Source organism: Tetrao urogallus, assembly GCF_951394365.1.
Source record: "Tetrao urogallus genome assembly, chromosome: 25".
In the NCBI taxonomy this organism is placed as follows: domain Eukaryota; kingdom Metazoa; phylum Chordata; class Aves; order Galliformes; family Phasianidae; genus Tetrao; species Tetrao urogallus.
The window spans coordinates 3,943,576-3,969,938 of NC_136838.1; the positions used below are offsets into that span (position 1 = coordinate 3,943,576).

A 26,363-nucleotide genomic window follows, 5' to 3' on the forward strand; every position below is an offset into this window, starting at 1 on the left:
GGGCCAATCGCGGCTGGCGGCAGGCGCGGCCCCCCCGCCGGTGCCGCCCGCCCGCACCTGCCCGCAGCGCCGGCGAACCCGCGCCCGCTCCGCGCCCGCCGCGCTGCCCGGTGCAGGGCGAGGGGCGGCCGCGCATGCGTCGCCTCCCCCTTCCCCCCCCTTCCCCCCAGCGATCGGGGCCGCCCCCTCCCCTGAGAGCGGGGCCACCCCCCGCCGCCGGCACCGCGGACCCCGCCGTTGGGTGGAGCTGTTTTCTCTGGGGGGGTGGAGGGGTCTCAATAGGGGGGCACCTTCCTTGCAGCCCCCTCCGTGCAGCGCACCTCCGCATCCTGCCCCGCACACGGAGGTTTTGGGGTGTCACCACGCAGGACGGATTCCTCCAACCCCTCTGCTCCCTAAAACCAGCGCTCAGCTTTGCAGCCCCTCACCACCCCTTTGGTGCATGGGGACCGGCTGGCTCCAGGCATGCTTTTGGGGGGTTCTGCATGAAGGACGCCTTCCCCACACCCCTAAACCCCTGCTGCACTCAACACTCTGCAGCTCCCCCCCCACCCCCCTCACCTCCCCCCGTGCCCCACGCAGCCCCACGGCAGCTGGAAGGAGCTGAGGATGCAGAAAGGAAGAAGAGAAGGATGTGCAAAGCCTGGGAAAAGCCCGAATAACCCCAACAAAGCGATGAGACACGAGGAAGCTACGATGCCAAAAGTGACCCCCAACTTGGGGGGAGATTGTCACTGAACTGGGGGGAGGGGGAGGGAGGGCTTTTGTTCCCCCTGAACCTGCCAGCCTGGGGGAATCAGTCTGAATGCAGAATGCCACCCTGTCTCCTGCAGCTTGGCCGGAGATGGGCACCCTTTCTCTTCCTCATCTATAGGATGGGCGCGCGGAAACCCGAGAGCAAAGTTCTCATTTCCGACTGCATTGTGCGGGACTTTGCGGCCCAGGCGCTGCTTCCTGCCTTTTGTGAGCCCCTGTCACAGAGCCTTTCTGTTCCCCTCCTTTATGCCACTGCAGCTGGCGTTCCTGCCCCCAAAGGTGCCCGAGCATGGGGGAAGGCGCAGGGGTTAAGGGCCCCGTGGTGTTTGCCAAGTGGGAGAGGGGAGAAGGACCTGGCTTTGTTACTGTGCTGGCACCACACTTTTCCCACTTCCCACGCACCCAGGTGTCGGTTGGTGTCATCCTACAGGTCTCCAGTCCATAATATTGGGGGAAAAGATGCAGCCATGGGTGCTGGCTGGGCTGGGCTGGGCTCTCACACCGTGTCCCAGCGTTGGGGACATGGAGGAGCACGGATGGTCACGTTTGAGGCAGCACCACTGCTTGAGCACAACAGGATGGGGTCAGCCCCGAAATGCTCACCTGCTCCTGTGAGCACCATGAGGGGTGAGGATGCTCCTGGTCCCACACCCACAGCAGTACTCACACCTGCACTGCATTCCCTCCCTGAGGATGTCATCAGCTCTTCCCCTCTCCCAGGAGGGAACTGACAGCAGCCGTACAGCCTCGGATGGGTGATTCCTCTCCAGAATTCCATCCCCTGCCCTGGGGATGGCTGTGGGATGAGCCCGGTTAGCAGCGAGCCCCATGGAATCATAGAATCATAGGCAGCCCCAGCCGTGCCGATGCGCCGCCGGCCATTTGTCTTGCTGAGCGAAGGTGCCGGCAGTGAGTTATCGGAGCTCTCCTCTGGAGTGGAGATAAATGTCATAACAGACACCAGCCAGCACGGCTTATGGATGAGGATTTAATAGACACTGCTCCCCCCGCGCTGGCAGCTGCGCCGTGCCTGGGGAGCGTGGCCTGTGGTGGGACAGCGCTGAGGACCATCAGCTGTTCCTAAGGGCAAGAGGTGAATTTGTGGGGTCTCTGTGCCTCCTGGCCGAACCCTGGAGCCTTGGCAGGATGGAATGGGAGATGCTGCTGCACGTGGCACAGAGGGATGTCCTCAGTCCTCCATCCTTTGTGAAGGAAGGGACTTGGGGTCTGCTGTGGGGTCCAGCTGCGCCTCCAGCCCGTCCTCATTCTCCACCTTGTCCCCGTGGCATCTCCCACCCATGAAAAGCACCAGCAGCTCTGCCCCAGGCTGCTCCAAGTGCCTGGAGCTCGCTGTGTCCCATGTCTGCAGGCACAGCAGGGTCAGGCTGGCGGCCCCCTGCACGGCAGCACGTGGTCACTCTGCTCCTTGGCTCTGCTCATCTTCGACCCCATCCGGTTTTGTCCAAGGGAACAGAGAGGGGATTGGCGCATCTTTTTGAGCTGGAACACGGGTTTCTGGTGAAATCCTGCAGCAGTGTTGCCGTGACGACCCTCCTGCAGCTTCCATCCAGAGATGTTTTCCTTTGTTGTGACAGGGATGCGGGGAGGGCGCCGGGGAGGCGGCCGCAGGCATATGGGTGCAAAACGGGGACGGGACGAGGGCCAGGACCTGCTCCTGCCCCCGGGGACATCAGCACTGGGGATGGGACATCGGCACAATGCACCCCCCCCCACCACAGAATGGCTATAGGGCTATAGGGAGCAGGAGCCACACGTGGCATGAGTTTGGAAGCTCTCAGCCAGGCGTGCCTCCTGCCAAGGACCACCACGCAGAGGGGACCCCGTTACTGAGCAGCGCAGTCACATCGCTCAGGGTGCACGTGGGGACCCATCCCGCACCCCACAGAACTGCTTGTTATTCTCCTCAGGTTTGCTGCCAGCTAATGGAGCTGGTTCCAGGAGAGCTGCTACGTTCATTGGGAGAGCGGCGTGTTAATGAGGCCCCTGCCACTGCAGCTGGGACCAGCACTCGGGGCACTGGAACGGGGACAGGCAGAGGATGGATGGACGGACGGCTCGGTGGGGCTGGATGCAGGGTGAGCAGCAGCGTCAGGTTTGGGTGAGATGTGGCTGTGGTGTCAGTGCTGGCTTTGGAGCAGGGCAGCACACCCCGATGGCAGCTCACCCTGGTGACAAGAGGTGGCAGGACACCTCGATGCTCCAGAGGGGGTGAGCTGAGCCCCATTGCCGTGGATACGCTGTCCCCAGCCCCATTGCTGCTCCCTGCAGTGTCCCTGCTCCTGGTCAAAGCTAGTACTGCACTGGACTTGACCCCAGCATGGTGACCAGGGCACAGTGGGGTCTCTGTCCATGCAGTGTTGGCTGGAGGCTGCCATGGGTACAGTGCTGGTGCTGGGGCTCTGCCCTGGCCAGGCACAACTCCCTCCAAACCCACCAGCAGGATGAATTGATTTTATTTTCTGTTTCCATAGCAACTGCCTCCTTCCCATCCCCCTTCAGCCTTCTGGCAGCCCAGCCCCACTCCCGAGCCCTCCCACAGCACCCACCTTCCCTGGGGACACAGGGACACGGCTGTCACCCATCCCTGTCCCCCCCCAGGGACTCCCAGGAGTGGCACTGTCACCAGCTCTAAGGGATCCAAACCTGCACCTCTGCCCCAGCGCAGCATGGATGGGGGATTTGGGTGTGTGGTGACAGAGTACACACGTCTCCCTCCAGCATGGGCACAGGGACATTAACCCATCCTTAGCTCTCCTGACACCAGCAGCAATTAGCACAGGGCTGGTTGTGGTGCTGTTTTATTAGCCTTGGTGGTAATTGCCCTCCTGGTCCTGACCATGCACTGAGCAGCACTTCCTGCATGCACAGCCAGGCTCATTAACAGCACACATCCCCCCCCTGCCACCTGCTCACAGTGACATGTACTCCCTGGCCCCAGAGGCACTGTAGTGCTCCATCCCCGTGGCACTGAGGGTCACTGAGCACTGTGGGTGCTCAGCACTCTCTGCTCCACCTATGGGCGCTCACCCTGCTGGGAGTTCTGCAGCCAGCCACAGCAAGGTCAGTGGGATGACATCCCTCATCCTGCCTCCTCCCAGTGCAATGCACTGCCATGCACTGCTCCTTCCCAGTACAAAGATACCACCACGCTGCTATGGAGCATCAATTCCCATCCCAGTGCCAGCAGCGCGCCAAACCCCTCCCAGACCCCCCATGTGGGCACCCAAAGCCCCTCCGCGTGGGGACGGGGGCAGAGCTGCATCCCATGGAGCTCCCTGAGAACAGGCAGAGCACTGTGCAGGGCAGCGGCCGCGGAGCTGAATGGGCTGTGCTGCATTCACCGGTAATCCCCAGTGTTTACACGGAAGTGGAAATCAATTGCTGCAAGTAATTAACTGCAAAGGGCACAACACCCGCTTCTTCTCTGGAAGCAGCTCCTGTGCCAGCCGAGGTTGCTCAGCAAAACTCGCACGCTGGCACCCAGCACACAAAAAGCCCTGGCAGCACTTCCTGCACTCCAGCACGACCTGCCTGCACTGCTCCTGGGGGGCTCCCAGCAGTGAGGCTCCCAGCAGTGGGGTTGGGGTTCTGGCTCCATGCTGCCCTGCGGCCTCTTCAGTGGTGTTTTGGATAAAGGCAGCTCTGAGTGCAGGCTGGATGGCAGCCGGGAGCATTCAGCACTGCAGCCGGGAGCGAAGCATCCCATGGCATTCCTCGAGAGCGAAGGAGATGTAGAGGATGAAGAGCCTCGGGGATGTGAGGTGCTGAGCAGGAAAGAGCGGGCTGGGGCTGGGCCAGGGAGGGGAAATGTCAGCCTGGTGTCCCCCAGGTCAGTGGGGCTTCAGCAATGCAGAGAAACCTCGATGTGTCCCACTCAGAGCTGGGATGCTGCTGGGAGAGGCAGGAGGGAGGAGGCGTGGGTCGCAGCAGCAGAAATAGCAGCCCGGTCCCCCGACGTGCGATTAACCGAGTGACATTTAAGGCTCCTGTGTTTTTGACCCAATTTCTCAGGCGAAACTCAAGGAGGGAGGAGGAGGAAGGTGCAGCAGCATGCGTCATGCGTGCACGTGTGCGCTGGCGTGTGCCACTGCATGCACGTGTGTGCTAGCATGTGTCCTCACCGCCACGTGTGCGTGTGCACACATGTGCCAGCATGCACGCGTGTGTGCACAGAGCTGGGGGGGAACGAGGCAGGAACACAAAGCCCCCAGGCCCTGCACAGAGCTGTGCTGCGAGGGGGAGGTGAGGGCTTTGCAGCACTGGGTTTATTTTTGCTGTTGCCTGAGCGCAGGCAGCCTCAGCACGGTCACTGTGACTCATGCCGGCAGACAAACACCCCGGGATGCTTCAGAGGGCTGCAGATCACCGCGGTGGAGGTGGTGGCTTTTGTCACCTCCCTCAGCAAATTGAGGCTGGTGGGGGATGCGGGATGCAGCAGGGCTGGGGCTGGCAGCTTCACCGAGCAGCCACAAAGACACCGAGCCATGGGCAAACACGGCAGCACCATGTGCCTGGGAGGGAGCGTCCTTAACAGCTGCTGTGTGTGTGTGCAGAGGGCTATTGCTCCCTGCGCAGCTGCTGGGGACACGGAGACTCGGGGTGTGCGGCTCAGCACCCAGCATGGATGAGTGCTGCAGGAGGGTTGGGGTCACCCTCTGCTTCCTTCGCTGGTGCAGGGGTGCTGGGGGCATGTGGGGTTTTGGCAGAGTGCCGGGGCGTGCAGAGGTGTTTGGACATGGGATGCTCCATTGCAGGGATGCTGGAGCACGGAAGGATGCTGGAAGATGCGGGGATGCTCGGCTGTGCGGGGATGCAGGAGCATGCAGAGATGCCCGTGTGCGGCGATGCTCCGGCGTGCAAGAATTCCTGCACACACCGCGCTCTCTCACTGCAGTGCCTCGAGGCCGCTGTTTCCAGTCGCGCTCCACCACTGCCACCTACAGAGCGGGACCAGGAGGGCACCGGGCCGGGGGCGGCCCTGAGTCAGTCTGGCTATGGGGGTCCCCGTAACCCGGAGCTCAGAGCCCGTGCTGGAGCCGGCAGGGGGGTGCAGGGCCGGGAGCGAAGCCTTGGCAGGATCAGAGCACGGCTGCCTTCCCCCCGCGCCCCCACCATCATTCCGGGCGGTGCGGGACCGGCGGGGGGCGGAGCGGAGCGGGGCGGGACCGGTTCGGCCCCGCGGAAGGGGAGGTGGCGTTTCCTGCACGGGGTGAGAAGGGGTTTGGGGATTGTTCGAGTGTTCCTATTTCTCGTGTTCCCTAACGTTGCTCATGTGCCTCCCGGGGTTCTCCGGTGCTGCTCGGGGGTCCCGGGTGCTGCCGTGCTCCCGCTATGCTCTTATTGCCGTCCAGGTCCGTCGCACGCAGCGATGCCCGCGGAGCCCTTGGTCTGCGCTGATACGGCCACGCGGTGAGTGCGGGTCCCGGGCGGCCGGGGGTGGGACAGGGACCGGGACCGGCTGCCGCTGACCCCGGCACGGTGCCGCTGCCCCCCCCGCAGGGTGAGCTCGGTGCTGAACCGCGACGTGAAGCAGTTCGGGAAGAAGCACATGTTTGACGGCAACGAGGAGACGTGCTGGAACTCGGACCAGGTGGGGGGCACGAAGACGGGGGAGGATGAAGGGTGCGGGGAGGGGAGCGCACGGCCCTCCGTCCCCACCGTAACGCAGCCCCGGTATCACCTCTGCCTCCAGGGCTCGTGCCAGTGGGTCACCCTGGATTTCCCCCACACCGTCAGAGTCTCACAGCTCCACATTCAGTTCCAGGGGGGTTTCTCCAGCCGGCTGTGCACGCTGGAAGGTGAGGGGCTGTGGGGGGCTGTGGATGCTCTGCCTTCCTTTGTGCGCACCTGAGGGTTTTTGGGGCAGTGCCTGCTGCAGCCCGCAGAGCCCTGTGGCACCTCTGCACAACTGCCCCTGCCCTTATCCTTCACAGGCTGCAGAACAGGTGAAGAACTGGTGAAAATATCCGACCTGTACCCCGAGGACATCAATGCCATGCAGATATCCTTTGCCACGTTGCAGGTTGGAAGAGCTGTCCTGTTGGTGACAGTTCTGCAGGTGCCTGGTGGCACTTTGCTACTGGCAGCTCAGCAGAGCTGCAGTAATTCTGGACATCCCCACCCATGCAGATCTCCCGTGGGTCGAGGTTTTTCCCCTGCCTGTTTTCTTTTTCCTTCATGGGCCCCACACAGATTCCAGGTGGAGGAGACAGCGCTGGATACGTTGAAGATCAGCTTTGAGAACAGCACTGACTTCTTTGGACGCATCGTGGTGTACCACCTCCAGGTGCTGGGGGAGAGGCTGTAGGGCAGCAGTTGCTCACCCATCACCTGCATTCCCCTATGGGGGAGCTGCTCACGTGGGGAAATGGGACATCAAGCCCCACCAGCAGTGATGTGCCACCCCCAGTTGTACCCAAAGCACTGATGGAGCGGGGAACTCCACCCCATGGGATGGCAGAGCAGAGGGACGCTCGTGCAGAGCGCTACGTGCTGGAATTGTAAGCCACCTTTGCTGTGTTTTGGTGGGATGCAGCCTGTGCAGATGGCTGAATAAATGCTGGTGTCCCACAGCTCCTTCCCAACTGCTCTTTCGGCGAACGACGCTCCAGGACTGAGCAGCTCTGTGTGTCCTGGACTCAGTGCTGTCAGAATGGTGGTGTATGGCTTGGGTGTGGGTGAGGAGGAGAAGCTGCCCCCTCCCTGGCTCTGGTGCTGGCTGTTTCTTGCCTTCGTTAGCCACCCCTGAACATAGAGCAGCTGTTTGCAGACTTGCAGGGCTCTGGCTCAGCTGCTGGCTGAGGCCCTGCTATGTTGCTGGCTGGCAGGGAGATGCTTCCTGCTGCTTTTTGCTTAAGCCCTTGGATATTTCTCTGGCTGGTTATAGTGCTGCATGCAGGGAGGTCTTGGCAAGCTTATGGGCATAAGAGCGAGCCACGCTCTTCAAAGAGACAGCTCAAATTTAGGGGCAGTAGGAGGGTGCCAGCCTTCAAGAGTTGATTGGCCCAGTTTCCCTTCACAGTTCCTAGGCAGCTGGTGCTGGGATTGAGGGCTGGCTGCTGTGACAGACCAGGGGGATGCAATTGAGGCAGCAAACAGGGCTCCACGTTGCTGCTTCAGAGTTTATTTCCAAAAATGCAATACCTGAATGCACGCACAAAGCAGCTGAGCCTGGACAGAGCAGAAATGCAGCTGTCCTGAGGAGTGAGTGTCCCTAGGTGCAAGGCATTGAGGCCGTGCCACCTTCCAGGAGTGGCAGAAATCTGCTGCAGTTCACAACTCCCTCCTTGTGCTCCTTGCAAGAAGCTTCTTCCTGCTGCCCATTTTGGGACCGCTGGGTCAGACCACGTTGGTCCCTGAGGAGAGCCCTGCGTCGGCCCACAGAAGCGCAGTGCAGCATGAGCTGCTGTGTCACTCCAGCCCCTTGTTCTGAAATAGCTTGAGGATGTGACTTTCAATAACCTGTTGGACTAATGAAGGGGGAAAGAGGAGAAATGAAAGCCAGAGAAGCCAGGGCTGTTAGAAGGCAGTATCTGCAGGCAGGAGCTAGTCTCTATCTGGTTTCTGATTTCTAGCAGGAAGGTGGAAACGCTGATCTCCTCTGTCCCAGCCCTGCTGCCAGCACAGCACTGGTTTGGAGGGGGAATAAGGGAATAGGACCCATTTGGATTTCTCTGGCTAAGTTTCTCTGCATGGCAAAGTCAAAAAGCTGTGCTGGAAGGTCAAAAAAAAAAAAAAAGCCCCGGGCAGGGTTGGGAGCTGGGAATTCCCTGAAGGCTGTTCAGGGAGGAGAGATGAGGCTCTGTGCCAAGCATGGAGGGGACACTTGCCTTTCTTGTGTCCCAGAGCCACAGCCAGATCCATCGGGGTGTAGCCAGAATCTGCTTCTGTCGTCAGGTCAGCACCACGAGCTGCAAGCAGGCAGTGCAAATCAGGGCACAGCGCTCCCACGGCGTCCCCTCCAGAGGTGGCACAGGGTGAAGAGGCCCCAAAAAAGTGCCCATCCTGGCTGGGCAATGCCCTGTGACACCCCCAGGCTGCTCAGTCTCTCCCCCCAGGCACGTCACGCTCTGTCCCCAGGGTGGTTACCAACAAGCAGTGATTTCAAGGCCAAGGAGTTTAAGCACAGATCTTCCCCGTTACCTAGAAGGGCCTCGACACACTTGACGTGGTTGCCACGCACGGCGTAGAGCAGAGGAGTACCGCCATTCTGCAGGGAAAGGGAAGGGGCTGTGTCATTGCTGGCCTCACGTGGGGCTGTGCTCATGCAGCTCCTGCTCCTCCTGGAGCAGTCAGGCCCTTTCTGCCCTTTTTGTTTGCCCTCTCCCAGCTCCAAACTGGGTGTTTTGCTGCAGAGTGGCTCTGCACGGGTTTTATTCTCTGTATGCCGTAAAATAATTTCAAAGGCAGCCTTCATTTCTGAGTGCAATTTCCTACAGGCTCATAACATCACCAGTGTGAGCAGCTGAGGAAACAATTTAAAACTATTATCCAGATTAATTTCTCAAAACAACTGCACGAGCAAATAAATGAGCGCTGCGAGCCTGGGAAGCAGCAAGGAGGAACACGTGGCTGCTAACAGCACAGAACAACGTGAACTCACTGTTTCGTTTTAAACTGAGCTGCACGAGCCTTGTCTGGGTCTTGGTCACCACTGGTGGGGTTCCTACAGCAGTCTGCACTCAGCAGCACTCACCCAGTCGTAGATGTTGATGTCCACGTTCCTCTCCAGCAGCATGACGACGATGTCGGTGTAGCCACCCATGCTGGCCAGGGACAGGGCACTCTCCCTCTCCTTTGCCAGCATGTGTGGGTCAGCACCCTGGGGACAGCAAAGATGTCAGTCCCAGTGTTTGAAGGCTCCTGGGGAGCTTGGCAGAGCCGTGTTGGGCAGCCTGACGTGGCTGGTGGTGGTGGTGCCAGATCCCAATGGCCTCGTGGAGAAGAGGCTGCTCCCATGTTTCCAGTGAGCTCTCCTTGGCAAAGTCTTTACCAGGCGTATTTTAAATAAATAAGTATCTCAGCTGAGGAATTAAAAGCCCTTCTCCAGTGTCATTAAACTAAGCCTGATGGTTCCTGTTACTCGGCCTCTTTTCACATCATTAACACTGGTACCTGGACAATACACACCCTCTATTTTGTTACTAATTTACCTAGAAACCTACCCTGTGCTCCAAGCTCTGCTAGCATGGATTTCAGTATGTCCTTTAGCAGCGTACCACCTCATTAATTTTGGGTTCTGCTTGTTTCTCTGGTAATGAACTGCAGTTTTGCTGCTAACAGAACCAACATCTGGCCAGTGCTTATGTGGCACAAGCAGACACGTGGATGTGGGACTGAGCCTTGGGCAGCACCCTGACTCCAGGCACAGGAGGATCTGGTTCCTGTTCACCCCCACGCAGCCCTGGGCTGCATGCCTGGCTCTTGAGGACAATGCAGCAGTGAGTTCATTAACTGCAATGATGCCTCCGTGAGCACATTTTCTGTCAGATTACAGGGCCCGAGTGACAAGTCTGATCTCAAATTACCAATAAGCAGATATTTAATTACAAACAGTTATTGCTAGCTGTGAGATGAGGCTCTCTGTGCTCCTGATTTAGCCCGATGGGAAGCATCCAGCACTATCTGGCCCATTACCCCTGAAAATGTGTCCTGTTTGATGCTATTGGAAAGGCTGGCTGAGGCAACACTGGGACAGTGCAAGACTTTTTGGCAGCCACAGGGCTTGGAACTGAGAAGTCTCTTGATAATCAGGTGCTATGTAAGCGTGGCCTTACCCATTCCAGCAGGTGACGGACTGTTTCGATCTCTCCAAAGGCTGCAGCCCAGATCAGTGGTGTGAAGCCTCTCTCATCAGGTTTATTTACCAAGTTCTCACCTGCATAAAAAGCAGATGAGACAAATAGGATGCTTAAAACCTTCCCTGCTTCCTGTCCCCTAAGTAAACCCAGCAAAGGCTGTAAAACTAAGCCAAGGGTTTATCAAAAGATGCTCTATGACCCAGCAGGACTCTGCATGATCTGAGGTGTGAACCCAAAGGAAGATGCATACCTTTCTGAAGATGCTTCTTCAGCTGGCTGAGCTCACCTTGGGCAGCTAGCTGGTGGATGGACAACGCTGGGGGACAGAGAGAATTCAGCCTTCAAAACTGTTTTCAGCTCATCATCCACCATCTGCAGGGGAGTCCCTGGAAGTGCCAACTGAACAGCCCCATCTGAGCTTCCCATGCCCCAGTGGGTAATTAACTCCCTCCTGCTGGTCAGTGGTGGATGCTTCATACAGCATGGCAGCAGCAGATGGAGGGAGGTGCCAGTTCCACTGCTCCCTCCACACCCCACATGCATCTGAAGTCTGAGGTGCGCAGCTCAAGCTGCCCAGCTCTACTTACTGTCCAAGGTGGCTGGGAGGGCTGAGATCTCATTGCCTCGCTGCCTGTTTGTCAGTGTGTTTGAGTGCTTCAGGGGGAAACCTGTTCCAGAGAGAGGAAAGAGTCAGGGCACATCTCTGTGCGTAGGGAGGAACGAGACTAACTTGAGGCCCAAAGCCTCATAAAAGCTCATGTAAACCTCATGTGACTGATCTGAAGCTATTCCTTCCTGCCCCTGCAAAACAAAAGAATTATTGCCTTGCAGATGAAAAGCCTGGAGATCAACGTTTGACCAGTGTGAGGGAACAACAGCTGAGCAGAGAAGATAAAACAGCCTGAACAGCTGCCCAGGGAGGGGCATGGTCCATCTGGGCACCGCAGGAGACAGGGATCTTGCATTAATGGCATAATTGCACACAATATATTGCAGAGGACAGCCTGGGGATGCACTCAAGTTCATCCTCGTATTTCCTACAGAGGAAAGAGCTCCACTTGGAAAGCCTGACGTATTTTCAACAAGGAATTTGTAGTATAATGAGAAAAGTGCATGGAAAGAGTTTGCAATCTTCAGTTCCACTGCATGGAGCTACAGCGACCTCTCACTGCTGCTGTGAGTCATCAGCAAGGCCTGGATTTGGACTTAGTCTTGCTACATTATGAAAGTGACCAACAGCAGTAAAAGACATTTTTTTTTCCCCAGCTGTCTTTGTAGGATGAGAGATTCTTTTGCCAGCACATGATTTCTCCCACTCCTGTCTCTTACTGGGGCTGCACCCAAGGATCTGCAAGCACCAGTTTCTGTGATACTCACTGTCAAGGGTCGAGAGCTCAGGAGTCCTTTGCCTGTCCATCAAGGCAGCTGAGGGCTTCGGGAGAGTGTTTGTTCCACCTGCAGAGGGATGGTGGCCATTAGGGACCTTGATGCCACTTGCTGCAGAGCAGGCTGGGTTCCAACTGTGGCACACAGGCACCCCTACCCCAGTGGGGGGTGTAGGATGGCTAATCTTGCCAGGTTCTTTCCCTGTATGAAATTCCCTGGAAGGTTGGTTCAAGTTTTGAAGCCAAGCTCCCCTCACACTGGCACTGTGGCACTGTGCCACAAAGCGCCCTGTTTTTAATGAGGATTCCAGGCTCCAGCCAACACCAGCAGGTCTGTGTGTGCCCTGTCTCAGCTCTGACACACCCTCACCCCAGCAGTCACCTTCCACAAAACTGGAGCCCCTGTCCATCTGCAGGAGCCCCGGGGGAGCACCGCCGTCCCCAGTATCCCTGCTCCCAGCTGGCTCCTCCGTGGCTGCTGCTCCCTCAGCTCCATTCTCACTCTCTTCTTTCAGGAGCTCCCGGTTGTCCCCATCGTTCACGGAGGCCTCTTCTTCACCTTCCATGGGGAAACTGCCACACAGCAGCACATTGAGAACAGACAGAAAAAAATAATAATAAATAAAAGAACAGCGGGGGGGGGGGAAGAGCAGGGGGGGGAGGGAAGAGCGGGGGGGGGAGAGCGGGGGGGGGCGGAAGCTGCCAGGCCCAGCAGAAGCGAGACTGCACGACTCCAGAGACGGGGCTGGGAGGGGACAAACCCCCCGCAGGGCCCCTCCGGCCGGGGTACGGGAGGCTCCAGCCCTACAGCCCTGTGGAGGTGGAGATAAGCGGCCGATGGGGGTCGCAGCCCTTGGAGCTGCTCCTGATGTCCCCAGCCCTGGCACCGGGGAGGGGAGAGGGAGGCGCGGCCTGTACGCACCCGAGGCCTACACTTGCAGAGCGGGGAGCAACGGGAGAGGCGACCGCGGGGCTTTACCTGATCGGACCGCACTCCGAGGCAGCCCCGAGGCCCGACCGCAGGGTGGGCTCAGCCCCCGATAATAGAGGGGTGTGGGGGGGAACCCCTATTGTAGGGGCGGGGGAGAGGGGCGGAACGCGTGTGCTGGGGGCGGTGTTCCCGGCCGGGGCGGAACTGGAGAGGGGCGCCACCGGAACCGGAAGTGGGAGCGGTGGCGGAGCGGGATGGAGGAGCCCGAGATGCAGCTGAAGGTGAAGAAAGGTCGGAGCGGATCGGAGCGGATCGGGGACGCGGGGGTGGTGGGGCCAGATCGGCTGTGGGGGGCTCCGGTGGCGTTCTGTTGCTCTGTCGCGATAGGGCCACCCACGACAGGGCCTTGCGGTGACAGCAGATGTCGCGATAGAGTCCTGTGGGTCGTGAGAGAGGAGGGGGTGCGATGCGCCACTGGGCAGGCCGCGACAGAGCGCCGTGACGGGGCTGGGGGACGCGTATCGCGACATATCGCGGTGGGTATCGGCCGTATCGTATCTCGTAGTTCTGCGTTTATTCGCATCGGGAGCTGCGGTGTCTGCCACTGTAAGAGCCTCAGTTTGGGAGCGGCTGTGACTGAAACCGAAGCCCTGAGGCAGGGAGGGGGGAAATCGCTTATCCTGAACGCAGCCCTGAATCGGTGCTGCTCAGAGTTGTTCTCCCTGGCTGTGCTGAAGGCGCTCCCCACTTGGTTGCAATCAGACCCCGCACGAAATGGGAAGCAGTCGCTGAGCTCTGCCTCTCGTCGTTATTAATTGCTGGGAGCTGTAAGCGTCAATCCAGGAGGAAGGAGGGCTCAGAGCTCCTGCACAGCCCTCAGCCTGCGGAAGTGGCCATTGACAAGGTGAACCCTGTGAGAAAGCAGCAGGAAAAGCTGCTTTTTAGTTGCTCTTAGGACATCTTTTGGGGCTGGCGTGTGGGGGAAGAGGCAGAAGGACCCCAAAGCAGGAGGTTCACTGGGCCTCTGCTGCTCCCTCCCATCTCTAGGCCAGCTCAGCTTGGTCAGAAAAGGCACAAGCAGTTCCAAGCCCAGGCCAACCCCAGCTGGTGTGGGGCTGTTGGGCCAGCAGCGTCCCAAGGTGATGCCTCCACCTGGTGCTGAGCTCATTGTATGTGCAGTGACATGGAGTGCAAAGTGAACCACCTGTGTAATGCTGCTTTCCTCCCGTGTGCTGGTTAACATTTCATGGTTAACAGCTAGAATATTTGGGGTTTTACTCTGATCTGTGGCACGTTGAAACTTGGAGCCTTTTGTCAGAAGGCTGCTGTGCTGTGGGAGGTGCAGTGGGCTCTCTGAACCCCACGTCTTCCAGAGACACTTTGAGAGATGGCACCCAAGGGAGCCCTTCCAGCCCCACGTTCCTCCCATTGCTCCCCACCTCCTGTGACTCTGTTGTTTCCCTTTCTGCAGTTACAGACAAATTCACAGAGAGCATGTATGTGCTGGCCAACGAGCCCTCCGTGGCCCTGTACCGGCTCCAGGAGCACGTCCGGCGATCGCTTCCAGAGCTCGCTCAGCACAAGGTGAGTTGAGCTCACCAACCCCAAGACAGTCAGACCAGAGCTGCTCTCCTGAGCTGCCACCTTGTTCCTATCTCACCGCCTCGGGAAGGAAATCAGCCATTGGGGCACAGGCACCGTGTGGGAGGTGCTAAGGGACCCTGTTTGGCCCATGCTGGGGGGGTTGAGGGGGGATCTTCACGTTCACTTGCAGATCTGGGGTAAAACTTGCATGGCCGACCACATCCCTGAGCTCCCAGGGCTGGATGTGTGTGTGGAGACAAAGAAAAACGACTCTTGTGCAGGGAAGGGGGGAGGAGGAGGCAGACGTTAAATCTTATTACCCCTGACTACACTGCAAGATTTTTATTTCCTACATAAAATAAGGAGGAGGGTGAGAGGAGGGAAGGGGGAGTGGGAAGAAACAAGTGAGAAGAGCCCACACAAGGAAAGGCAGGATAATGAATCGCATCTCACAGCTGTGTTCCTACTTTCCTCCAGAGCACGGAGCAGAGACACTTTAATGCCAGCCTTGTTGTCCTTCTCCCTCTTCTGCCAGTCATGATTCATTAGGAGTGATGTCTCATGAATAGATTACTGCTTCATGTCTATGCTAATGCACTGTCAGGCCTCATTTTTCACCTTTGCTTTACAGCCCTAGTTTCCAAATTAACCTGGATTGTGACACTTTATTATTCAATTATTTATTAACATTTTATATACGTGTCTGTGTGCAAGGGTAGGTATATAGAGATGTATATGTATGTATGGCACACGCTGATGCGATTGCATCACTGGGATGCAGGAGACAGGTTTATAAAATTATTCCTGAGCTGTCACTTGCTTTCATTTAATCAAGATAGCCCTGGTTTCAGGGAATGTGTCTGGAACAAAAGGAAATTGAACAAATTGTATGACAAGTCATGCAGAGGGAAGAGATCAGTTTCCATCACCGAGTGGTTTATAACAGGGAGGAGGGTGAAGGGCAGCACAGAAGCACAAAAGGAAGCAGCAGCCAAGTGAACAAGCTGGACACTGTGCTGGTTGTTAGACATGGGGTTTGTGCTGAACAAGATCTCTGAAAACCTTTGCTGCTTTCATTTTTCTTGCTAGGCATTCTCTCAGTCTCAGCTGGTTACAGCCATCCTGGAGAATTCTTTTTTTTTTTTTAGCCAAAATTGCTTCTATTTTCCACTTTCTTCTCATAAGAAAGATTTTGCAGTCCTGGGGATGCCAGCAGCAAATATGAGGACACAGTGTGTCCCCATGTGACTGCAGCCATCAGATGCCTTTGATACTTTCGTGTCCAGCCTCACAGCATCTGTCCTGCCCTGGGTGCAGGCCCTTACAGGAGGAGGAGCTCTGTGTGCTCCCTGCAGTAGTGGTGCTCTGTCAGGTCAAGGTTGAATGCAGTGCTCATTGTCCTCTGCTTTAGGGCTGCCCCAGCACCACCCCAATCTCACCGTCCCCCTCTAATGTTAGGAATATCCTCCTAATACTGCCTCAAAGATGCTGCTGTTTTTATCCATTTCTTTGTGACCACCACATGGGCACCTCCAGCTTTCAACTGCATTCCTTTGTGTTTAGCAATGCATTGACTAGTGGTAAGGGCTGGGGGAAAATGGAAAGCAGATTCTTTCTCGCAGCTTAAACAACAGTAGATGTAACTGCTGGTGGTGCCTCCTCCAGCCTCTCAGCCCCCACGTTCATTCTTCCAAGGCTGCAGTGCCATGTTTGGGAGTGTGCTCTCCTCCCTGCAGGTATCTGGCATCCTGACCACGCTGCCAGGCTGCTGATGCTGGAACTGTGGTCAGGTTCTTTCTCTTGCCCTTCATCCCACTCTCATTTTCCTTGCTGTCTGCAGCAAACCAGGCAGCCAAGCCCCCAGGAGAGAGGTGTGCTCAGTGCCCTGATGGGGCCACCGGCAGTGTGGAGCATTGATTGGGTGGGGATGGATATTTTGGGTTGCTCTGCTGAAGCCCATCGGCTCTGTTCCAAGATGCTGGAACAGGAAAGTGTCAGCAGGGCTGCGCACCGTGAAAGCACTGTCAGGTTTTATCTAAATCAGAGCAAAGGCACTGAATTAAGGTGGGTTTAATTCCTCAGAATGGAAAAGAAGAAAAAGGAATGTTCTGCCTGGATCCATTCTCTTGTAATTTAGTCCCAAGGTGCAAGTAATGTATAAAGGAAACAGGATTTATTGGTGGTTTCCAGCTTTGCTTTCAGCCTTGCAGCAGCTCTGTCCACGGTTGACACAGTTCTCCTGAAATGCAGCTTTTACAATTCCTGAGGAGATTAAACCTAGGAAAAATGAGCTGGGGGGTGGAGGGGGAAGCAAGCAAGGAGAAGGTCACCTCCATGTCTTTACAACAAGCAACTTTCTTGGATTTGATTAAAAATAATCTTAATACCTTCCTTACCATCTCAGACTCTCCAGGCAGATTCAGCCCCTTGCTGATAAGATGGAGCACAATGCAGGGCCCTCACTGCCTCCACGTGTCGGAGCTGTGCTGCTAAGCTCTGCTCTGCACAAAGCTGCCTTTCTGGATTTCCCCTGATCTTTTGAGAACTTACATCTCCTCATTAATTTACTGCTAAGCAACAGTAATATATCCTTAGTACATTAATAGCTGGCTTTAGTTCTTAAACTGCATCCAAAGGCACCTCTTGGGAATTTGAAGGAAGGACATTAAGAAAAGTTGAAGAAGAGCTTTAGGGAAAGGCTTTTGTTGCTAATTAATGGCACAGCATTCCCAGGAAGTAGAGGGAATGCTGAGAATGGACATCACTGGCACTGATGCTGGGGAATTAATAAAATCTGCTTGTGCTCAGGGCCACGGGCAAGTGACTGTATTGTTTCCACCTTTTCAGTGGAGCTTTGCAGTCACCATCTCTGTCTTCCCAGTTTTACAGCCGTGCCCTCATCCTGCACTGGGCTTTGGGAGCTGACAGGCAGTCCTTGAAACTGTCCAGAGGCTGTGCTGCTGCTGGAGGAAATGGTTGGTAGGGGGGGGTCACCTGCCCTTGGTGGCACAGAGCTTTCAACAGGGCAGTGAGAGTGCTGAGCTGCTGTGGTGACTGAGCCAGCGCGATGCTGGGCTCTAAATGGTTGCTAAAGATCATCTGGCACCTCTTGGGCAGAACAGGCTGCAGAGCTGCAGGACGTAGCTGTCTGTTTCAGCTGCCTCTGCTCGCAAAGCCTGTGTTCAGCAACAGATTATGGTCAGGTAAAAGGTGATTGGACTCTGGGATAAGTGTGAACTCTGCAGGGCAGCTTGTGGGGTTGTGAGTCGGGTGGGAGGACCCTGCAGGGAGCTGCCTGCAGTGTTGCATGTCGAGGCTTGTTTCTTTTGTAGTCTGAAGCCGTGTGGTCAAGCGTCCCGATGTAGGACAGGCTTTGAACAGACAGAAGTGATTTTGGATGCACTCCAAGCTCCCAGCCGACCTCCTTCAGTCACAAAAAGAGGCCCTTGCGTTTTCTTTGGCTTGTAACTAGACCCAGCAGAATAGACTTGAGAATGAGCTCCCATGAGAACATATTTAAAAAAGTGCCCAAACTACTTGAGCACTTTTGAAATAGTTATCTATGGAGCAACGCCTCAGAATTCAGCTATGCTTTCATTGTGATTGGTGCATGCATTTGGTTTTCCCTCTCCTTGGAGAGGAAAATTGCATCCCATGCCAGAACTGCCTGCATGTAGTTGAGTTGGTGTGAAGTTTACAGGGCTCCTTCCGAGCTCATGAAAGGAAGGGCACAGTGCTGGCTGCTCCTTGGGGTCAGACAGAGTTTCAGAGCAGGCTAGAGGAGGCTTCTGGCTGTGACAATGGTTACAAATAGCAAGCAGAATGGAATGAGAGCTTTCAGTGCTGTTTTACCTGGTTTTGCACGAGGAGCTGAGGACTGGACTCAGCAAGAGTTGTGTTTTGGGCCAGGCACACCAGGGGATCTGGGTGTTCTGGCACTCTGTGGCATTGCTGGCTGCTTGCAGCCAGCCTCATTGCAGCTCCCAGCTGGCTCTGGGTACATCTGAAAACAAGGAGAATTTTGCCAGTGCATCCCAAGTGTTGGCTCCAACCTGTAGCCCTTCCAGATAAATGTTTCTTTCCAATTCCAATTGGCACCCAGAGCCAAGCATCACAGGCTGTCAAACAGTAGGCAGAATCCAAACGCAGCTCCTAGTGAAAAGCAGCCAGAGCCCTCATTTGTGCAGAGCTGGCAGAGTGCATCGCTGTGAGCTGCGTCGCTGAGTGCACACCTCACACTGCCCTCTTGTTTCTTTCAGTCTGACATGCAGAGCTGGGAGGAGCAGAGCCAAGGAGCCATCTACACCGTGGAGTATGCCTGCAGGTACTGCAGACTCACCCAGTCACAGGGCTGCATTCGCCAGCACAGGCTTTGTAGTAGAAGCAGAGCAGAGGTCCCCTGTGCTTCCCTGATGGCTTCCTGTGTGAGCCAGGGAGAAAGCAGTCAGGTGGGGGTGTGAGGGTGCAGGGCAGAGCTCCCAGAGCCTCGAGGCTTTCCCTTGGCTGAGCACACCAGCTCTTCCCCAGCTGAGCCTGCAGCGCAGTCCTGCCCGTCTCCTGCAGTGGATCCACTCACTAACCAGCCAGTATCTGAAGATGTGAAGCACTGGTAGTTGAGGATATGCTCACCAGTCCTCCTCTCTCTTTCAGTGCCATCAAGAGCATGACTGACAGCAGCGTGTACTTCAGGAGCATTGACAGTCTGCTCAAGCATGCCATTGCCATGAAGGATCAGCTGAACGCCGCTCAGGGCCGCAGGTAGCAAGGCACTGTGACACTGCCCTGCTTATTCATCAGTGACCCTTTTGCCTGACAGAGGCTTTGGTGATGTAATGCAGCCCAGAACAAACATGCCCAGCAGTTATTTCAGTAATGTCATGCCAGACTATTATTTAAAACAGCGTGCTGCTTGCCTTCCAGTGATCTTTGTTTACCAGGAGAAGCAAATAATCTTATTCACAGAAAGAGATAAGGAAAATAATTTATTGCCTTCTTTAAATAGGGATGTTTGGTTCTGTAATACACTAAAGCTTTGTGTTAAAGGCACTTGCAGTGATGCTACTGAGATGGAACAGGTCAGAGGCTGCCCTTGGTGCTGCTCTCTGTCATGCATGTGGCTCTTTCCCTGAGGGAAGTCCCATAGAGATTAGTGGTGCTGGCAGATACAGCACAAAGGTTGTATTCTTGTGTTTTGCAGTTGAATTACAGCTACTAAAACAGCTTCCAGCAGATCATCTGAGTCCAGTTTATTTATCTCCTGAGAACTGTGTTGGTATTGGAGTCTGACTGGTTAGGAGTGAGAAAATTCCCAGACACCCCCGCTCACCACAGACAGTTTTAAATGTCCATCCCTGATAAAACCACCACAGCAAACAAAGTGCCTCTGTCTGCAGAATGACTCTGCTTTACACATCTCTGGTACGGGTTCTGTATTCTCCCAGTTGCCCGTGCAGCAGGGTCATGCTGTCCAGCACTTACAGTGCATTTTGCTGGGTTGTTTTTATATTTTTTTTTGTGGTGCTGTGGCTTTAAAGACCGTTCTCTTAACACCCACGGTGGCTGGTGTGTGCTGCTGCGTAGTCTGCGTGGAGCACTGAAAGGTGTTCTTGTCTAAGCAGCTCCCCTGCTGCGAGCAGTGAACTTTTACAGGAGGGAACCCCTGGTTCTTCATGTTCTTGTGGCTGCTGATGTCCTGCTGCTGGATGTGACTGTCTGTTTCTTTTTACAGCGCTGTTTCCCCACAAGCCAAGAATCCTCCAGGCAGTTCCTGATTGCAAACAAGACTGGCTGTGCTCTGCCTTCTTCTCCAGCCCAGCTCCGCGTTTTCTGACCATATGGAGGAATAAGAAACCTGCTCAGTCTGTGAAGTTGCCTGTGCCTGCCTGCCTGTTCCCAGTAACAAGGTGCTGCACCTGAGCAGTAAAAACCCTGCCAATGGGGTCAGAGCTGCCTTTGGGGGATGCTTTGGGGAGCAGTCGTATCCCTTTCCACAGTGGGAATGGAAATGGGGTGGTTCTGCATTTGTTCTTTCCAGTTCTTTTTGATGGCGGACTGCTAGGAGGCATTTTTCCTCTCTAACCGTTGGCCACAGAAATATCTCAGAAAAAACTAGGTCTTCTTTCAGTATTTTGTAGATGGCTGTGTCCAGACTGAATGGGGGCACACTTCAGCCTTGTTCAGGGGGTGTTCTGCAAGGAGAGCTTTTCGTGTGTGTGCCAAAGAGTCGCTGAGTTTGGTCTTAGGGAGAACAATAATAAAAGGGAAAAACAAGTTTGTTCTGTCTCAGACCTTCCCCTCTTGCTTGCTCGGGCTGGGGGGTCTTGCAGCCTGCTGGTTCTGTGTATTTCAAAGGGCACAGAGCAAAACAAAGACATGCAGAGTTGGAGCCTTTTCAAGTGAGAAAGAAACTGTCCTGTTCTTTGGGAAGAAAAAAAAGCCAGGACTTTCTTCATTCTGTGTCATGCAGTGTTAATCTCTCTTGGAACCAACAGTTCTGTTCTGCTGAAGAATTTACCAAGGATACAGGGATCAAAGCAGTGCTAGACTTCCAAAAAAGTGCTGTGTATTGTGCTCAGAGTAACAGGTGTCTGTGAGGATAACATGGAAGGTGAGGGGGGATCTGGGTCAGCAGCCTTCCTTCACTCCGTGAAATGCTTTACAGATTGCTGGATTATGAGGATGTGGGGAAGATCCAAGCACGTAGCTTTAGTAACTGTGAGCTAAACCTCATTTTTAACAGGAGCAGCAGCTGCACTTGTGCATTCTGTCCTGCAGACAGCAGAGAAGCACCAGCACAGCCCTTCCTGCGCCACAGGTCTCAGCACTGACAATTGGCACCGTCCTTAGGTGACATCCAGGTGATCCCCAGCAAGGTTTTCCCACGGAACACAGGATGGGCAGCTCCCATGTCCTGCCCAGAGGGTTGAGGTGCTGGTGACCGAGGCAATAGAGGAGGCAATGGAAGGGGAGAGGGGCATGGCCAGCCAGAGAAACTAGCTGGGGTTGCTGGGGAAAGAGGGTAGGTGTGCTCCTGGACAAAGTCCTCTCAGCCCTCACACGTGTTGCCACTTCCTTCGCTGCTGCTCAGTGCCCTGCAGAGATGGGACAGTCCTGCTCGAGCCTTTCCCTGCCCCTGCTGTCTTGTTTGCAGGGAGACAAGTGCCAGCAGCACTGCAGGAGGGGCTGGGAGCCCGGCCTTCTCAGCAAAGAAAACCTGTGGCTGTGGCTGCGCAGGCCCATGCAGCATCCTCAGAGCAGGAGGGCAGAGGGTGGCAAATCAGCCATCCCAACCTCATGAGGGATCGTTGACACTTGGGCTGTGACGTGACCTATATTAAGCTCTAAACAGAGATGCAGATCTTGGCTATGGCTCCTGCAGTTCTGCTGTGATGAGATGGACATTCCACTCACACCAGGGTCGAGTCCTTGCCCGAGGCTCCAGGTTTGCGTGCCAGCACATTCCTCATCTCCTGGGTGACGCCGTTCCAGGGCTTGCCCTGTGCCTGCAGCAAGGCTGACTCTGCTGACAGCGTCCTGTGTGTGCGGGGCAGGTGGTAGCTCTCCTTCTCAGAGTGTGCCCCAGGGCTGCCCGAGGAGGTGAGATTGCTGCTGGCCGGAGAGCCCAGCTGAGATTTGCGCTCCAGGAACGGAGGGAAGGAGAATTCCCGATGGATCTCAGGCCGGGGCCGGGGCACAGGGATGCTCTTGTTGTTCAGATTGCTGCCGGGAGTTTCGCTGTGCTGGGCAGAGTCGTTCTCATACAGAGTGTGAGAGATCTCGGAGTGGCTGCGGCGTGACAGCTGGGAGGCGCGGACCAGGGCGTGCGTCACCGTCACCAACAGCACGATGATGCCAGAGGAGAGGATGCAGGCGCTGGCGATGCCAGCCTCCAGTTCAAACAGCAGCAGCATGTAGATGGCAAGAGCTGGAAGGGGGAGTGCAGCACACCGTGAGGAACCAGATGGATTCAAGCGATGCATCTGACCTGCAAAGTTCAGGCCAGAGCTGCCCCGTGAGGGCTGCTCACCAAGAGAAGAAAGTTCACGCTGCGGCTGATGCTATTTGCAAAGCAAACCTGATGCTTTGGTGGAAATGCAGCAGCTCACAAGCAATCAGCATCTAGAGAGAGGCCTGGGCTGGGCACAGTCCCTGCCTTCCCCCTGCAGCAGGCTGTGTTTGTGGGCAGTGAGCACTTACCTGTCAGATAGACTGAGACCCCGCAGCAGAACAAGCCGATGGCCGCGTGGCGAACTGTCCGGCTGTCCAGGAGGAACCAGTCTGCCCTGCAAAACGGGACAGAAACACTTTGCTGAGATGGGGCTGCGTTGTCTCCTGGCCCCTGCTGAGGAACTGAAATGCTGCTTTTGCATGGAGAAGTTCAGGGCTGAATCTTTCCTCTGTGCTGCACAGCTCTGCATGATCTGTTCCCGCTCTGGAACAGGATTTTGAGATGCCTGATTCTGGCTGTGCTTTGGAAAGCAGGTAGGGCAGACAGGAGAGATTCAGGTGGCTCAGGGCTCTCTGCAGGTGATTTGTCCTGTTCAGCAAAGCTTGTAGAGCAAGCAAGGAACAAAAGTGAGGCCTCATGCCCATCGCCCCCTTAAAGAAAGAGTGAAAAGCAAAGTGCTGGTGCACTAAATTTAGCAAGGCCAGGTTGTCTTTGCAGCCTTGGGAGTGGATTTCTTTGCTCAGCTCAGATTGCGAGCCCTTTGTCTGGAGGGGGGGCCGTTGTTTGAATCGTTCCTAAACCACAGGAGAAGAACAGCTCGTTTCCTGCAGGGCCCTCCTTTCCATGGGCGCACAGAGCATCACAGATTCTGCAGCACCTCCAGAAGCCCTGGGGCCCATTGGAAGGACACGGGACCTGCAGCTCAGCATGACACGACTGTCCCGGCAGGACCAGCCCTCACGTTGCTCTTCCGCGGCAGCCGGCTCCCTCCACCCCATGGGACAAATGCAGCAGCCAAGGGACGCTGCGCCCTGTCCCCATTTCCTCCCCGAGTCCCCCAGCACGATGCCCTCCTCCTGGGCCTGCTGCAGCCAGGAGCCGTTAATGGAGCCTGAACCCGCTGCCCGGCGAGGAAGAGCAGCCGCTTTGTTTTCTTAATTACCTGAGTCGGGAGGGATTAGCGGGGAGGAGAAGGACTTTGTTTGGAGCTGGCTCGGACTATTGAGCGAAGCGCTGAGAAGCGGAGCGGTAATTCAGTGTGACAGCCCCAACGTGGGAAAGGTCCCTGGGACGTGAGCTGGTCCCCTAATGAAACCAGCGCCCGGTGGGGCCACGGAGAGATGGCAGCAAACGGCATCACAGGGAGAGGGGCTGCATCCCAGCACCTCCTGCCCCAGGCTGCCTCTCTTCCTCCCAAACACAGCGTAACCCTCAGCTCACAGCTGGGAAAACGAGGCGCTGCCTGACCCATCCCAGGCAGAGGGATGAGGAGCTGGGACTCCCGACCTGCTCCTTGCAAGCTCCCTCCTGCCAAAGCCTTGCACTGCCAGCAGCAAAGCCAAAAGCAACCTCTCACTGCATGGGGACACAGGAGAAGAGCACGGAAGCATCATATAAAGTCAAATTGTTTGGGAACAGCTTTGGGGAGGGTTGCTCCAACCCAGCCGTGGAGCAGGTTGCCGCCCTCACACTGCGTCTGTGTGACCTCCGTCGCTGCTGCTCAGTGCTCAGCCTGCCTCAAACCTGAGGCTTCCACAGAAGAATTGCACAACCTGGAAAATGAGCATTTTCCAGCCCAAATGAATACAAAATCTCAAACAAATTCACAGCCAATGGGTGGATTTTCCACTGTAAGCAAGGTTTACTCTGGGAATCTTCACTAATGAGCACGTGGAGCTGCAGCATCACTTGGAAGCCACCGGGTGAGACTTGCTGGAGCTGCTGCACGAAATGTGAGACACTCAAAGTTTTGCCAGATCCTGTTGTTTCCTCTAAGCTGAGTTGTGACTTGCTCACAACGGTCCCAAAACAGCCCTGCAGGAACCACCGTGGGAGCCACACGAAGGGACTGACTTCCAGTGAGCTGCATTTCACTGCCATCATTTGCACGCTGCTTTTATTTTTGGTTCACCCAGGAGCCACCGACCAAAGCCAGGTCATGGGTGAGGAAGCAGATTGGAACTAATTGCATTGGAAACAGTTCTGCAAGTGTAAACGTGCTGTAATGATTAAGTCAGCACACATCTGCTGGTCACCAAACGTGGGTCTGTGGTCACCTGGCGGTCACCACTGTGGCAAGGGACAAACATGGGTGGCTCCAGGTGCAGACACAGCACGAGGGCTGGGATCACCCAGGGATGCTCTTGGGTAACTCCATAGGGTGCAGCAGCTGTGAGCTCATCAGTGCAGTCACTACGTGCAGCTAATGAAGGAAGCAAATTTACAGCCCCGGGGTGGATCAGCCAGAGGTAACCCCGCTTCATGGGAGGGCACAGCAGGGAGGAATTTGGGCTATCACTGCCCAGCGTTCACCCAAACCCAGAGCGGTCCAACCCTTGCAGTCCCCTCTGCTCGCCCTCCCCAGGGAGGGGCCAACATCGCGGGGGGAAAGACGAGTGGCGAGACCCCTCCGAGCTCCCTCTGCATCCCTGGGGGTCCAGAGCACCCCGGTGCCCCCCACACCTTCCAGTCCCCGGTGCTCCCCCCGCCCCACCGCGGTGCCCCCCGCTCTCACCGCTCGGGCCCGGGCTGCCCCCGGCACAGCTCCGTGCTGAAGTAGCCGTGGAGGAGGCAGAGGAGGAGGCAGCTCACGTTGAGCACGAGGCAGAGCGCGGCCAGCACGGCCGACACCGGCAGCAAAACGGCGGCCGCGGATTCCGGCAGCGCTCCTCGAGCGGCACCGGGACCGCTTCCGAGAGCGGTCCGACCCGCCGGCAGCTGGAAGATGAGGCTGGAAGCGAGCAGGGCCATGGCGGCGGACAGCGTGCCGAAGAGCAGGAGCACCGTCAGGGTCCGCTGCGGGTAGGAGGGCATGGCGGGGCCGGCACCGAGAACCAGAGGGCGCTGGGCAGCGCTGGAGAAGCCGCGCGCACCTCCGCTTCGACCCGGAATCGAGCACTGAACCCCGGGAGCGCCGCTTTCCTCCGCGCAGCGCTGCCCAGACGGGGCGGTCCTGCCCGTCCTGTCCCCGGACCTCCCCACCACGACCGGACCCCCCCGCCCCGGGCAACGCGGATCGGCTCCGCCCGCGTCCCACCCAGGGGCAGGAGGGTGGAGGAAAGGGGCAGGAACGGGGTGGGGGCTCCGGGGACGGACGCGAGGACAGATGGACAGGTGGGGGCTGGCCGTACTCCACCGGTACCCCACAGGTGCCCCCCCGCTCGCCCCTTTCCCAATCAGCTCCTGGAAATCCCTACCGGCTGTGAGCCGCCCCGCTGCTCCGCGTCGAGGAAGGGGACGTCGGCCCCGGGGAGGTGCGTTTGACTTCAGCTGCTGCGTAAATTGGGAGTGAACGGCCGAAACGCGTCCCCGTGAGGCTGAGAAAGGAGCGCCGGAACTCGGGGCCGGCCCAACTTTCCCGTGCTTTATAAATATCCTGGGAAGCAGAAGCTCCTCTTCCCCTGGGAATGGCTGGGAATTGCCCTTCGCAACACAATCCCTCGAGGGGAGGAGGGGGGGTGATAGCACTGAGCAACCCCCCCCCCCCCCCCCAGCCCCATTCGGCACACCCATGAATTTGGAAAAATTCACTCTGCAGCTCCCCTTTTATTTTGGGAATGCACTCAGGAACAGAGGGGAAACTGAGGCAGAGGTTCCCTACTCAAACCCTCAGCCCCCAGAGCAGCCGTTTCCCACCTGTATGGGACAAGGGCAACATCAGGGCTGTGCCTTTCTGTGCACATCCCCCCATGCACCGTGCCAGGGCCACGATGAGGACA

General features: G+C 56.6%; 4 protein-coding genes across 4 annotated transcripts; 2 read left to right on the forward strand and 2 right to left on the reverse strand.

The window, feature by feature from the left end:
- Window positions 1–6,145: 6,145 nt before the first annotated feature.
- On the forward strand, window positions 6,146–7,084 carry NR2C2AP (nuclear receptor 2C2 associated protein; the record flags this gene model as incomplete). Its single annotated transcript, XM_079546868.1, has 5 exons — window positions 6,146–6,186; window positions 6,277–6,367; window positions 6,470–6,575; window positions 6,711–6,780; window positions 6,970–7,084. 5 exons carry the CDS (start codon window positions 6,146–6,148, stop codon window positions 7,082–7,084), a joined length of 423 nt encoding a protein of 140 aa, XP_079402994.1.
- A 1,103-nt stretch (window positions 7,085–8,187) lies between these two features.
- On the reverse strand, window positions 8,188–12,528 carry RFXANK (regulatory factor X associated ankyrin containing protein; the record flags this gene model as incomplete). The annotated part of the gene is made up of 9 exons (XM_079546853.1): window positions 8,188–8,246; window positions 8,607–8,687; window positions 8,920–8,986; window positions 9,473–9,598; window positions 10,554–10,654; window positions 10,828–10,893; window positions 11,165–11,245; window positions 11,955–12,032; window positions 12,345–12,528. The coding sequence occupies 9 exons, from the start codon at window positions 12,526–12,528 to the stop codon at window positions 8,188–8,190; spliced, it is 843 nt and encodes a 280-aa protein (XP_079402979.1).
- A 619-nt stretch (window positions 12,529–13,147) lies between these two features.
- On the forward strand, window positions 13,148–20,248 carry BORCS8 (BLOC-1 related complex subunit 8; the record flags this gene model as incomplete). The annotated part of the gene is made up of 4 exons (XM_079546954.1): window positions 13,148–13,184; window positions 14,365–14,477; window positions 18,737–18,801; window positions 20,206–20,248. 4 exons carry the CDS (start codon window positions 13,148–13,150, stop codon window positions 20,246–20,248), a joined length of 258 nt encoding a protein of 85 aa, XP_079403080.1.
- A 1,635-nt stretch (window positions 20,249–21,883) lies between these two features.
- TMEM221 (transmembrane protein 221) lies at window positions 21,884–25,458 on the reverse strand (the record flags this gene model as incomplete). Its single annotated transcript, XM_079546704.1, has 3 exons — window positions 21,884–22,401; window positions 22,674–22,759; window positions 25,160–25,458. 3 exons carry the CDS (start codon window positions 25,456–25,458, stop codon window positions 21,884–21,886), a joined length of 903 nt encoding a protein of 300 aa, XP_079402830.1.
- Between the last annotated feature and the right edge of the window lie 905 nt (window positions 25,459–26,363).